The 13,541-nt window shown below is 48.5% G+C and overlaps 1 protein-coding gene and 1 long non-coding RNA gene across 2 annotated transcripts in view; one reads left to right on the top strand and one right to left on the bottom strand.

Moving 5' to 3' along the window:
• kif22 (kinesin family member 22) overlaps window positions 1-10,393 on the top strand; it is a 26,917-nt gene extending 16,524 nt beyond the window's left edge. Inside the window, exons 7-14 of the mRNA XM_043675145.1 lie at window positions 1,736-1,889; window positions 2,042-2,153; window positions 3,104-3,287; window positions 3,542-3,710; window positions 3,958-4,031; window positions 5,742-5,933; window positions 9,020-9,076; window positions 10,110-10,393. Of these exons, the coding sequence (XP_043531080.1) occupies window positions 1,736-1,889; window positions 2,042-2,153; window positions 3,104-3,287; window positions 3,542-3,710; window positions 3,958-4,031; window positions 5,742-5,933; window positions 9,020-9,076; window positions 10,110-10,139 (972 nt within the window). The 3' untranslated portion in view covers window positions 10,140-10,393. The remainder of the gene's footprint in view (window positions 1-1,735; window positions 1,890-2,041; window positions 2,154-3,103; window positions 3,288-3,541; window positions 3,711-3,957; window positions 4,032-5,741; window positions 5,934-9,019; window positions 9,077-10,109) is intronic.
• Window positions 10,394-10,652: 259 nt separating this feature from the next.
• On the bottom strand, window positions 10,653-13,535 carry LOC122539981. The gene is made up of 2 exons (XR_006309227.1): window positions 13,198-13,535; window positions 10,653-10,903 (listed from the first exon to the last, which is right to left on the bottom strand). It is a non-coding gene; the product is annotated as an uncharacterized LOC122539981 (long non-coding RNA).
• Between the last annotated feature and the right edge of the window lie 6 nt (window positions 13,536-13,541).

Here is a 13,541-nt window from a genome sequence, read left to right as displayed (position 1 = left end):
CTAACTGAGCCTTCACATCTCATCCTAACATAAGCCGCCGCCTTCCTCTTGACCAGAGATTCCACTTCCTTTGTTAACCACGGCTCCTGTGCTCTACAGCTTCCTCCCTGCCTGACAGGTACGTACTTACCTAAGACACACCTTTTCCTTGAATAAGCTCCACATTTCTAATGTGCCTATCCCCTGCAGTTTCCTTCCCCATCCTATGCTTCCTAAATCTTTCCTAATCGCATCGTAATTGCCTTTTTCCCCAGCTGTAACTCTATCCCTTTCTATCACTAAAGTAAACAGAACAGCATTGTGATCGCTATCACCAAAGTGCTCACCTCCTTCCAAGTCTAATACCTGGCCGGGCTCATTACCCAGTACCAAATCTAATGTGGCTTCACCCCTTTGTTGGCCTGTCTACATACTGTCAGGAAGGCCTCCTGCACACACTGGACAAAAACTGACCCATCTATAGTCGCTCTCACTCTCTCACTGACAATATATAGAAAACGCCCAACAGGGTGACTTCTCCTTTCCTGTTTCTACCTCAGTTGACAAGTCCCCAAATATCCTTCCTGCAACTATAATACTGTCCTTGACCGACAATGCCACACCTCCCCCTCGTTTCCCATCTTCTCTGTTCTTACTGAAACATCTAAATCCTGGAACCTGCAACAGCCGTTCCTGTCCCAGCCAAATGCTGCCTTCACTCTTGACTTATGATGCCACTTCCAAGAAATTACTACCTGGATGCCTAGGTGTCTTTGTTCATCAACACTTCCTGTTATTTGTGTAAGCCCTGCCCTGATTTACCTTGCATAATTGCAATAGCTCACATTTATCGAAGTTAAACTCTATCTGCCTCTCCTTGGCCCATTGGCCTAGCTGAGAAAGATCCCATTGTACTCCTGGATAACCTTCACTGTCCACTATACCCTCAATCTTGGTATCTACTGCAAAAATATTAACCGTGTCTCCTGTATTCTCATCCAAATCATTTCTGTACATGAGAGAGCAGTGGATCCAGAACTGATTCCTGTGTTCACTGGCCTCTGGTCCCAAAAAATCCCCTTGGCCACCGCTCTGTCTCTGACCGTCAACCGATTTTTTTATTTATTTATTTATTTATTTTCCCCCAGGTGATCATATTCCAAGATGATATCGACTCTGGACTAGTTCCCACAGACTGGAGGGGGAGCTTCTGACCAGTCAGCCTGATGTCAGTAGTGGGGAAAATGTGACCATCATTGTATAAGACAGAATAGAGTATCAGGAAACAGTGAGAGGATTGGACAGTGTCAGTATGGATTTACAAAAGGGAAATCTCTCCTGACAAGTAGAATGTAGCTCATGGCAGCGCAGTACACTCCCTCGGCCCTCGATGTTGTGCTGACCCTGTGGAACCACTCTGAAGCACGTCTATTTTACACTCTTCCATTTTAATCCATATGTTTATCCAATGCCTGTTTAAATGTCCTTGAAGTTGGTGAGTCTACTACTGCAATCTACTAGGATTTGTCAAGGATGTGACTAGTCAGGTAGATATAAGGGGGTGGGCAGGGGGGAGGGCGGCAGTGAATGTGGTTCACTAGGGCTTTGAGAAGGCTTTGTCTACAAGGGGGAGATGAAGGTGTAAACTGGGTGGTTCAGCCCTGCAGTGTTTGGGTTGAAGTGTTGTTCTATCCCTCCCTGATCTTGCTATTTCACACATGTGCTTTGTTTCCAATGCTGTTTGGTTTTGTGGTAGGATTCTCTGGGAGGCACGGCCCACAGTGTAATGATAACGAACATCGCTCCAGAATACAAGTACTACTTTAACACGCTCACCGCCCTCAACTTTGCTGCCAAATCCAAGCTGGTGGTCAACCGTCCTTTCACACAGGAAACCATACAGCCTATCGGTAAGTGTGGTTACAACCGCAAACCTCTGTGGGGGAGGGAAGCTGCCGTTCCCTGTGAAGTGACGGTGGTGCCCAGGGGAGCGGCTGCCCGTATCGTGGCGGTGACCCAGCCTCTGCCTTTTTAAATATTCTTCCATTTGTTCTTCTTTCAGACATTTGCCCTTCAAAGCGTTCCTGTGAAGGATCATCTACTTGGCAACATCCAGCCAAGAGAACAAAATCCGAGTCGGAGAGTGCTGATTCCTCGGAGGAGCTGGCTTTTAGGTGAGGGGAGGACACTCTGCCTGACTCAGTGTTACAGACCCTCCAACAATGGAGGTTCTTGCAAGTTCCCCAGACCAGATGGGGGACCGTAGGGCAGTGAGCAGCTTTCAGGTGAGATGAACAAATGGGCATTTCTAATAGCAGCTGGGATAGATCCTGTTCCATGTAGCCATGAGCACAACACCTGAAGGGGGGTGTGTGTGTGTCTGGTGCAATGGTTAAGGACATCATCAAGGCTAGTCTAATGGTGCTACCTATAGCAAGGTGGAGAGCTTTCTGAAGAGACTTACCAGGACGACGGAAGGTTTGAGTTTGAAAGAGGCTGGGACAGTTTTATTTTCACCGGCGTGTGGGAGGTTGAGAGGTGACCTGATCGGGGTTTATAAACCTCTATGAGGAGGTATTGATCGAGTTAATGGTAGTTGTCTCTTCCCTAAGATGGAGGATTTCAAAACTAGGTGGCACATGTTTAAGGTGAGAGATTTATAGAAGGTATGAGGGGCAACTATTTTACGTGGAGGGTGGTTTGCTTGTGGAATGAACTTTAGGAAATGGTGGGTTTGGGTACAGTTACAATGTGTAAAAGACACTTGGATAAGTATGTGAACAGGAAAAGTTTGGGATATGGGCCAGGATCAGGCAGGTGGGACTAGTTTAGTTTGGGATGATGTTTGACACCGGACTGGCTGAACCAAAGGGTCTGTTTCCCTGCTGTATGACTCTCTATGTAACCATCGAGTGTGACAGAAGCTCATTTGGTTCACTGATATCCTGTAGAGAAGGCCATCTGCCTTCCTTACCCAGTCTGGCCTACACGTGACCCTGCACAAATGGCTACTAGGGGATTAATGGGGAGTTAAATCTTCAGATTGGGGAAGGTGGGCACAGGGGTTAGAGTATAGGGGAGGGATTTGAAGGCACAGTCTCACTACTTACACCTTCTGATCCAGCCCCCTCCTGAAGCCGGGAGAATATGACCCAGAGGCCTTTGACTCGGACGTGTTGGAACGAATTTCCAATCTGGAAAAGATGCTGCGGAAACACGGCAAGCCTGGTCTTCCATTACTGGGAACACCCAAAGAGGAACGTCTCCAACTCCTAAAAAAACTGGAGGAAAGTAGGCTTCAGATAGAGGTAAGGCCCCTTACACTCGGCTCGGTGCACCCAGACCCAGGAGGGTAGGGGATAGACAGCCTGGGGTGCTAGGGTAAATGTGTCTCATGATGGAGCCTGGTTTCAGTGCAGGGCCCCTGCAGGATAAGGGACAGGACAGGGTTAGTGTTAAATGTTCAGAGCATTATTATATTACAGATGGAGGTGAAATGCCAGTGTGTGCGGGAGAGTCTGTCTGTGAAATGTCCATGCCCACTGTCCTTGTGTTGAAATAGAAACTGGAGCAGAGACAGAAGCAACTGGAGCAAGTGATTGTCTCTCAAGAAACGGCAGCGGGACAAGCCCTGAGGAAGGAGACATTGTTGAACAGCAGTCACCCTGGAGCTCTGCGCAGAGGCTCAGTGGCCAAGCCGAGACAGCAGGCGATAGTGACACCACTACAGCGTAAGTGAGGTGTTCTGTTGGTGGGGACATGTTACCTGGGAGTGTGGACACGTACAGACCTTAGTCACGGTGTCACAGGTTAGGGGGCAGTGGGGAGAGAGCGAGGGCGGCAGGGTAGCTAGGTCATGGCTCAGCCCCCTAACCCTGGCCCCTGGCCAGATCTGACCATGTCAATCTCCCCCCAACTGTGTGTCTCTTTCCCAGCCGCCCCCCCCAGATCTGACTTTTTTTTTCCCTGTTGTTCCAGGTCTGGATAACGGTCAGTTACTCAAAACCGGCGACATGCTGGTGCTGAAGAGGAAAGAGAAACCGAATAACAAGGTGTGTTCCCACCCAGAGCATGTACCGGAGGCTGCAGGAACAGAGTGGGGGCTTGTCCCCTCCACAGAAACTCCAGCTGGGTACAGACCCAGCACGACTGGTTCTCTGTGTGAACCAGCAGGGATTACCATTCATGGTCACCCTTGTAGAGATTAGTGTGCGCTGTCAGCCCTGCTGGAATCTATCCTGTGCATTCCTGATTCTGCAAGGTAACCTTTACTGTCTGATCCCAATGGGGTCTGGCTCCTGCCTACTACCATTCTCCAGCCTTTGACCTGTAGTCACACAGGTTATGGCAGCTGTGGTACATATCCTAACACCTGTTTTAAATGAGCTCCGAATCCATCTACTTACACAACCCTTTCAGGCCCAACCTGCCACAGCAATTGGGGATTGGCAATAAATGCCAGCCTCCTCTACGATACCCACAGCCTGTCCACAAATGTTTGTAAAACAGTCTCTGTAACTTGGTCACTAACAGCGGCCCCTTCTCATCCCCACTATCCAGGTCTTTCAATTCAATCCAAGCTCCCCTTGGCCATCACTGTTCAACAATTGGAATGAGGAACTTGGGAACAGAAGTAAGCTGTACAGCCATCATGCCAGTTATTGGATGTATTTATTGTCACATTGTGGAGTTTGCACGTTCTCCCCGTGTCTGCTCTGTTTCCTCCCACAGTCCAAAGATGTGCAGGTCAGGTGAATTGGCCATGCTAAATTGTCCGTAGTGTTAGGTAAGGGGTAAATGTATGGGTGGGTTGTGCTTCAGCGGGTCGGTGTGGACTTGTTGGGCCGAAGGGCCTGTTTCCACACTGTAATGTAATCTAATCTGTGATCTAATGTACCAGAGTGGGCGATTGCATACTGTGGTGTCTATACCTACCCTACGCCATGCCAACCAGCGAGCTTACATTGGTGAATAGAGCTCCACTGTGAACTCCCTGCTTGTACAATCTATGCCAGCACTGATTAAAATTCACCCCCCTGCCCCGCCCCGCCCCATATTAACCTGTCTTCCTGCCTTCAGGGGCCTTTGGATAAGCACCCCATGCTCCTCCGGTTCCTCTGAGCTTCCTCCTGTCCTGCCATTCACGGAGTACTCTCTGGTCTTGTCCCTTCTTTTAAAGGGCATCATCTCCCACTGACACGGTTAAATTCCACCTGCCCACTTTGCTATCCCCTGAAAACCTTCCTTATTGTTATCAGCCCAACTTCCTGTCATCCACAAACGAACCGATCTTCCCCATTGTTTCTCCGTTATCACAAACAGCAAGGGGCCCAAGCACTGACTCCTGGGGTGTACCATTGGGCACTGCTCTCTCAAACTGGTTCCTGCTCCAGAGTAAACCACCTTCTTGTTAGTGAGCGAGGTAACCCTTAACCTCTTCATGACTGCAGTAATGATACTGCGGACAGCATCAAAACCCCAGCATGCTAGAAAGCTGACAAGCCCCTCTCCTAGTGCCTGTTTAATGAAAAGCATGTGATCGGGGGGGGGGTGCTCTGAATCCACAGTCAGGAAGGGGAGCTCAAACGTACCCTGTCAGATTATTCACTCAACTCCTTCCTCAGTGACAGTCTGGCCACGTTTAATCATTGTCCCAGGTTTAGTCCTGTCATCCCACCCACCCCCAGTGTAGCGGGGGGCAAGGGGAGAAAGTGGTGATGAACATTCTGGTAATGTGTGAGCTGGTCGGTTTTTTTTTTCAGGAGTGCAGCAGTGACTTGGAGAATGAGTTTGAGCTGACCGTGGATCATGAACTGACTCAGAGACGCAAGGATTACATCCTGAACATCCTCAACACTGGAGACCTGAAGCAGCTGAAGACCCTGCATAAGGTCGGGGACAAGACTGCCAAGCTCATCATGGGCTGGAGGGAAGACAATGGACCTTTCAGACAGGTACCTCCTCTCCCACAGCCCCTCCTGTTCAGGAAGGGATTCCCCACAGCCAGCTGCCTGGGGGTGGAGGGGTGGGTAATAAACTCCCTCAGAGCCAGTCATTGTTCTACAGTCAGCCTGTGGGAGGGGGGGGGTGCGCGTAAATCCAGAGTCTCTGCTTCTGATCACTATCCATGAGTTAGATGGAGAGAATCAACCAAGGATAACTGAAACAGTCAAACAGGGTGGTACACTGGCTTAGGGGTTAGCACTGTGACCTCCCAGCACTAGGGATCCAGGTTCAATTCCAGCCTCAGGTGACTGTGCAAACTCCAGACAGAGACATTCTCCCTGTGTCTGCGTGGGTTTCCTCCTAAGATGTCCAGGTTGGGTGAATTGGCTGTGCTAAATTACACATAGAACATTACAGCGCAGTACAGGCCCTTCGGCCCTCTATGTTGCGCTGCCCTTTTGTACTAATCTGAAGCCAGTCCCACTAAACTATTTAATGTATGTCCATATGCCTGCCCAATGCAACTTCAATGCACTTAAACTTGGCGAATCTACTACCGTTGCAGGCAAAGCATTCCATACCCTTGCTACTGAGTAAAGGAACTACCTCTGACATCTGTCTTATACCATCTCCCCTCACTTTAAAGTTGTCCCCTCATGTTTGCTGTCCCCGTACTTGGAAAAAGGCTCTCCCCGTCCACCCTACCTAACCCTCTGATTACCTTATGTCTCTATTAAGTCACTTCTCAACCTTCTTCTCCAACGAAAACAGCCTCAAGGCCCTCAGCCTTTCCTTGTAAGACATTCCTTCCATACCAGGCAACATCTTAGTGAATCTCCTCTGCACCCTTTCCAAAGCTTCCACATCCTTATAATGCTGTGACCAGAACTGTACACAATATTCCAAGTGTGGCCGTACCAGAGCTTTGTACAGCTGCAACATAACCACCTGGTTCCAGAACTCAATCCCTCTATTAATAAAGGCCAAGACACTGTATGCCTTAACAACCCTGTCAGCCTGGGTGGCAACTTTCAGGGATCTGTGTACATGGACCCCGAGATCTCTCTGCTCATCTGCACTACCAAGAATCTTACCGTTCACCCTGTACTTTGCATTTCGATTACTCCGTCCAAAGTGTATCACCTCACATTTGTCCACATTAAACTCCATTTGCCACCTCTCAACCCAGCTCTGCATCCTATTTATGTCTCTCTGCAACCTACTACATCCTTTGTCACTATCCACAACTCCACCGACCTTAGTGTCGTCAGCAAATTTACTAACCCATCCTTCTGTGCCCTCGTCCAGGTCATTTATAAAAATGAGAAACAGCAGTGGACCCAACACTGACCCTTGCGGTACGCCGCTAGTAACTGGACACCAAGATGAACATGTTCCATCAACTACAACCGGGTTGGGTGAATTGGCTGTGCTAAATTGCCCACAGCATGGTTGGGCCCTTCTGCCCACTGAGCCCACTCCAGCGTTTGGTCATGGGTTGATGTTTCTCAATCTCATTCTCCTGCCTCCTTCCCATAACCTTTGACCTCCTTCCCAGTCCTCGTCCTCGAGGGACTCCTCTTTACTCCGAGACCGTGCCCTCGTCCTTCCTGGTTGAGAAACCTTCTCCACATCCAGTCTATCCATCTCCCAGTATTCTGCAAGGTTCAGGGAGTGTTCTGCCTCCTCCCTCTATACCATCCACTGAGTTCCCAACCGCTCCTCCTGTGACCAGCTGTTCATCCCTGGGATTGTTTGTTCTTATAACCCTCCTCTGGACCCCTCCAATACCAACACCTCCATCCTCCGATACAGCTCACAGTATTCCAAATGCAGTCTGACTAGAGCGTTCAACATACTCAGCAGTATCTCTTGTTCTTGTATTCGAGCTGCTTTGTAATGAGTGTGAACATTGTATTTGCCTTCCTAACTATCAACCTGAAGAGCATCCTGAACTAGGACTCCCTTTCCCCAGTTAGAAAACAGTCCACACCTCTTCCTACCAAACTGCATAATAAAGCATTTTGCTGCAACACACTTCACCCACCACATCTTCGTCCACGTGGGCTTAGCATGCCCAAGTCCTTCTGCTGCCTCCCCCCTCCCCATCCCCAGCTACAGACTTAACAACGCCATTTGTTCCTCTCAGATGTTATACATTAACATCAATAGGTTTGGTCCCAACATGGGTCTCTGTAGAGCTCCAGTCGTCACCAGCTGCCATCCTGAAATAGACCCATGTGACCCCAGATTTTTGCCTTCTGCCAGTCAGCCAATCCTCTATCCCCTAACACCATGGGCTCATATCTTATGTAGCACCTTGTCAAAGGCTTTCTGGAAGTCCCAAATCCCCACCATTTCTTTGTTCCCTTTACTTCTTCACCAGCCTCATTTTCCCTGTTAACTTGCGCACACATCTATATGTTTTGTATACTGTGTGTTTAAGTACAACACCCTCAGTCCTCTGACTGCTGTCCTTCTCCGAGTTGTCCCCATATCTGCTGTACCTGAAGTTTGACTCTTGATCCTTTTCCATACCCTGACCTATTACTTGTTAATACAAACGTGACCCTCTGCTGAGCCCTTGCCCACTTTGACCCTTTCTATAATGCTCCATGTAACTCGACTCTACACTCTGCAGCTACTGCATTCATTATCAATGAGGCTCCTTAGGCCACACCTTCCACATCCATCCAGAAGGACAAGGGTGGCAGACACATAGGAACGCCACCCTATGCAAGTTCCCCTCTGACCCTCTCTCCTTCCTGACACCATTTCTTCAGTGTCACTGGGTCAGACTCCTGGCACTTTCTCCCCAAGGACATTGTGGGTCAATCCATGTGGCACGATTGCAGCAGTTCAAGAGGGCAGCTCCCCACCACCTTCTGAAGGAGCAAATTGGAACAGGCAATAAATGCTGGGCCCAGCCAGTGACCTCCAGGTCCCATTCCTCATAATGAGAGAAGACCAAGAAAAGGGAGAAAGAAGTGGAAATCAGCCAGCTGATGATTGAGTGGGACGAGTGCCAGGTAAAACGTGCTGTTTGTGCTCAACACTGAGCAGTTTAACCCGATTTAATGCTCTGTTCTTTCAGATTGAGGACCTGGAGAAGATTGGGATGTCATTGAGAACTCTGTCCACTTTCATGAGGGTAAGAATCTGAGACCGTGTGCAGGGCCTGATGCTGACTCAGTATGAACACTGACTCAACAGTTGCAGTGTGATTTGATGTGGATTTGCCAGTGCTGGTGTTGGACTGGGATGGACAAAGTCAGAAATCACGTGACACCTGGTTGTAAATCCAACCGGTTTATTTGAAATTGCAAGCTTTTGGAGTGGTGCCCCACCATCAGGTGTACTTTCTTCAGCTGGAGATTTCAAATGACCCTGTTGGACTGACTTGATATCAAGACTTCTGACAGTGAGATTTTGACACATTGAGTGAGCAGACAAATGCATGGCAGATGCAGTACTATGTGGATAAATGTGATAATTACCTGTACAGCAATAAATTGAGAAAGGGGGGGACACAAGACCTGGGTCTGTACATCACTGAGTGTAAGCTTGCAGGCCTTCAAAGGGAGAGGAGTCTTCAAATCCAGGAGCACAGATAATGATACTGACTGCACCTGGAATATGTCCGGTTTTTGGTCTCATTATCGGAGGATAGCTATGGAGGGAGTGCAGCAAAAGTTTACAGGACTGATTCCTGGGATGGTGGGACTGACATTTTGAGAAGAGATTAGATTGGCTGGCATTTAGGAGGGGATGTTGTATGATCCTATAAAATTCAAACAGAACTCGACAGGGTAAACACAGGACCTTCCCAATCAGGAATCTGAAACCAGAGGTCATTGTGTTAACGATCGGAAAGGAGGAGAAACCTCTTTACCCAGAAAGTGGTGAGCCTGTGGAATCCTGTCCCAGGAACCTGCTGAGGCTACACTATGGAATGTTTGAACAAGGAGATATTATTCCTGTGGAGCTTTGGGTGCTGAGGGGGGTGGGGGAGGAATGTTGGGAGAAAGCAGGAACAGAGATGGATGGTCAGACATGTTCATATTGAATGGTAGATCAGGCTTGAAGGGCTGAATGGCCTACTACTATACTGCTCCTGTTGAGGTGACCCACACCCGACTGAACAGACAGTGATGATAACAATTCTTGTATTGTCTATTCCCTAGGCCAACATGGTGAGCTGTATGGTGAAGTGAATACCTGGCGTAGATGAAGGATCACACCATCTTTCCAAGCTGTCTTAACTGTGCCGGAGTCTGGTGTGCAAGTCGAAGCCTTCAGTTCTATTGGTGGGTGGGTGTGTCCTCTGCCTGTTCCTTTTTTTATTCAAGTATGAATCTTGTCAGAATGGAATACAGCTGAGAATGTATATTTCCATCTCCGCTCACATGTCACTGCTATTGTATTTTAACCATTTTTCTTGTCTTTAAAAAGATTTGCTACAGTTGTACCATTTAAATTGCCAGTGAAATTTGTCTGCAGCACCGATTAGAACATATCGTGGAATAATCCACAGAAACACAACTGTCCTCCTGTGGGCTAGTTCCAACGTGTGGACAGATTTCTTTGACCCCACCGTTAATTGCAATTTTGTTCAGGCTCCCTGAACCATCACCTAAACCTCTCTCTCCCCTCACCACCTTGTCCAAACTTTTCTCCTACTCCCACCCTGTGACAGCATGAATGATAATGAAGATGGACACAATAGGTTTGCAAAAAAACAGGCCTTTAATCACTTGTCTGCAACACTTCCACACTAGCTGCTCAACTGGTTATCCTGAGTTTTCAGGGTTTGACCCTGTTTCCTGCTTCTGCTGGGGTGCAGTTCAGTGCTGGAGAGCAGGGTGGGGAGTGCAGACCTCACTGTGTTTCCTTGTCACACACAATCCCACACAGGAGTGTCACTCGATCAGACCAGTGGTGTTCAGTGATCCCTCATACAGCACGACCACAGAGGGCTCTGTAACAGGCAGAGACAGAGGGTTAGGAGCTGTCTCACCCCTGCCACCTCTACCCAGTTTCAGGTTATCTAGTGAACCATTGGCAATGATCTTTTTCGTCTTCACTGTCAACAGGGGTCTGGAGTGGCTAATGTTGTGCCCCTGTTCAAAAAAAGGGAATAGGGATAACCCTGGGAATTACAGGCCAGTTAGTCTTACTTCGGTGGTAGGCAAAGTAATGGAAAGGGTACTGAGGGATAGGATTTGAGTATCTGGAAAGACACTGCTTTGAGGAGGTGACCAAGCATGTGGATGAGGGTAGAGCAGTGGATGTAGTGTACATGGATTTTAGTAAGGCATTTGATAAGGTTCCCTATAGTAGGCTTATGTGGGAAGGCAGGAGGCATGGGATAGAGGGAAATTTGGCCAGTTGGATAGAGAACTGGCTAACCGTTCGTAGTCAGAGTGGTGGTAGATGGTAGATGGTAAATATTCAGCCTGGAGCCCAGTTACAAGTGGAGTTCCGCAGGGATCAGTTCTGGGTCCTCTGCTGTTTGAAAATATTATTGACTTGGAAGATGATACGAAGATTGGTGGAGTTGTGGATAGTGAGGAGGGCTGTTGTCAGCTGCAAAGGGACTTGGATATGATGCAGAACTGGGCTGAGGAATGGCAGATGGAGTTCAACCCTGTCAAGTGTGAGGTTGTCCATTTTGGAAGGACAAATAAGGAATGTGGAATACAGAGTTAACAGTAGGGTTCTTAGTAAGGTGGAGGAGTAGAGGGATCTTGGGGTCTATGTTCATAGATCTTTGAAAGTTGCCACTCAGGTGGATAGAGCTTGTAAGAATGCCTATGGTGTATTAGCAGAGGGATTGAATTCAAGAGTCGTGAAGTGATGTTGCAGCTGTACAGGACCTTGGTTAGGCCACATTTGGAGTACAGTGTGCAGTTCTGGTCGCCTCACTTTAGGAAAGATGTGGAAGCTTTGGAGAGGGTGCAGAGGAGATTTACCAGGATGAGAATGCATATGGCGTACTGGCTTTTATTGGTAGAGGAATTGAGTTCTGGAGTACTGAGGTCATGTTGCAGTTGTATAAGACTCTGGTGCGGCCGCATCTGGAGTATTGTGTGCAGTTTTGGTCGCCATACTATAGGAAGGATGTGGTGGCACTGGAACGGGTGCAGAGGAGGTTTACCAGGATGTTGCCATTATGGTAGGAAGATTGTATGAGGAAAGGCTGAGGCACTTGCGGTTGTTTTCATTGGGGAAAAGAAGGTTTAGGGGTGACTTGATAGAGGTGTATAAGATGATTAGGGGTTTAGATAGGGTCGACAGTGAGAATCTTTTTCCACGTATGGAGTCAGCTATTACAAGGGGGCATAGCTTTAAATTAAGGGGGGGTAGGTATAGGACAGATGTTAGGGGTAGGTTCTTTACTCAGCGAGTCGTGTGTTCATGGAATGCCCTGCCAGTAGCTGTGGTGGACTCTCCCTCTTTATGGGCATTTAAGCGGGCATTGGATAGGCATATGGAGGATAGTGTAGGTTAGGTGGGCTTGGATCGGCGCAACATCGAGGGCCAAAGGACCTGTACTGCGCTGTATTCTTCTATGTTCTAACTGTGAACCTGCACACCAAGGTCTCTTTGTTCAGCAACACTCCTTGGGACCTTAGCATGAAGTGTACAAGTCCTGCCCCGATTTACCTTTCCCAAAATGCAGCACCTCGCATTTATCTAAATTAAAATTCCATCTGCCATTCCTTGGCCCATTTGATCAAGATCCCGTTGTAATCGGAGGTAACCCTCTTCGCTGTCCACTACATCTCCAATTTTGGTGTCATCTGCAAACTCACTAACTATATCTCTTCTACTCACATCCAAACCATTTATATAAATGATGATGAAAAGCAGTGGAGCCAGCATCGATCCTTGTGGCACTCCACTGGTCACAGGCCTCCAGTCTGAGAAGCAGCCCTCCACCACCACCCTCTGTCTCCCAGCTTCAAGCCAATTTTGTATCCGAATGGCTACTTCCCCATGTATTCCATGTGATCTAACCTTGCTAACCAGTCTACCATGAGGATGCTTATCGAACACCTTCCTGAAATCCACACGGATCACGTCCACCACTCTGCCCTCAATCCGGAGTTTTGTTGGAGAAGTAACAATCAAGTTCACGAGACGTCGTTTCCCTGGTGTGGGCGAGGACCCAGTTGAAAGGAGATGTGAGCCACAGACTTAGTTGAAAAGCAACTCCACTCCCTCCACACCCCAAACCCATCTTTGCTCAAAACCGATTGTAACCCTCACCTCGTTTGTGTCTCTCCCAAATGCGATCCCATTCTAGAAAAACAAACAAGATGGAAATTAACAAGGTGGGGTAAATACATGTCGTTCCTGAACAACTCCTGTCCTCAAAGCAATTGGCCTCTGATCTAGTCACGTCCCTGTATTTCCAAACTCCGTGTTCCACTCCTCCCTCTATCCCCAGTGCCACCCGGTACCCTCAGCCCCCGTCCTCACTAGGACAGGGTCTGGGGGAAGAGCCCCCTCCCTCAGACAGGGAGCAGGGACTGGGCCTGGGGGAGAGCCCCCTCCCTCAGACAGGGAGCAGTGACTGGGTCTGGGGGAGAGCAGAGACGGGGTCTGGGGGA

The sequence above is a fragment of the Chiloscyllium plagiosum genome, chromosome 1 (assembly GCF_004010195.1).
Source record: "Chiloscyllium plagiosum isolate BGI_BamShark_2017 chromosome 1, ASM401019v2, whole genome shotgun sequence".
NCBI lineage: Eukaryota > Metazoa > Chordata > Chondrichthyes > Orectolobiformes > Hemiscylliidae > Chiloscyllium > Chiloscyllium plagiosum.
The sequence above is the reverse complement of the archived record's forward strand: the minus strand, read 5'-3'. Positions and strand labels throughout refer to the sequence as shown.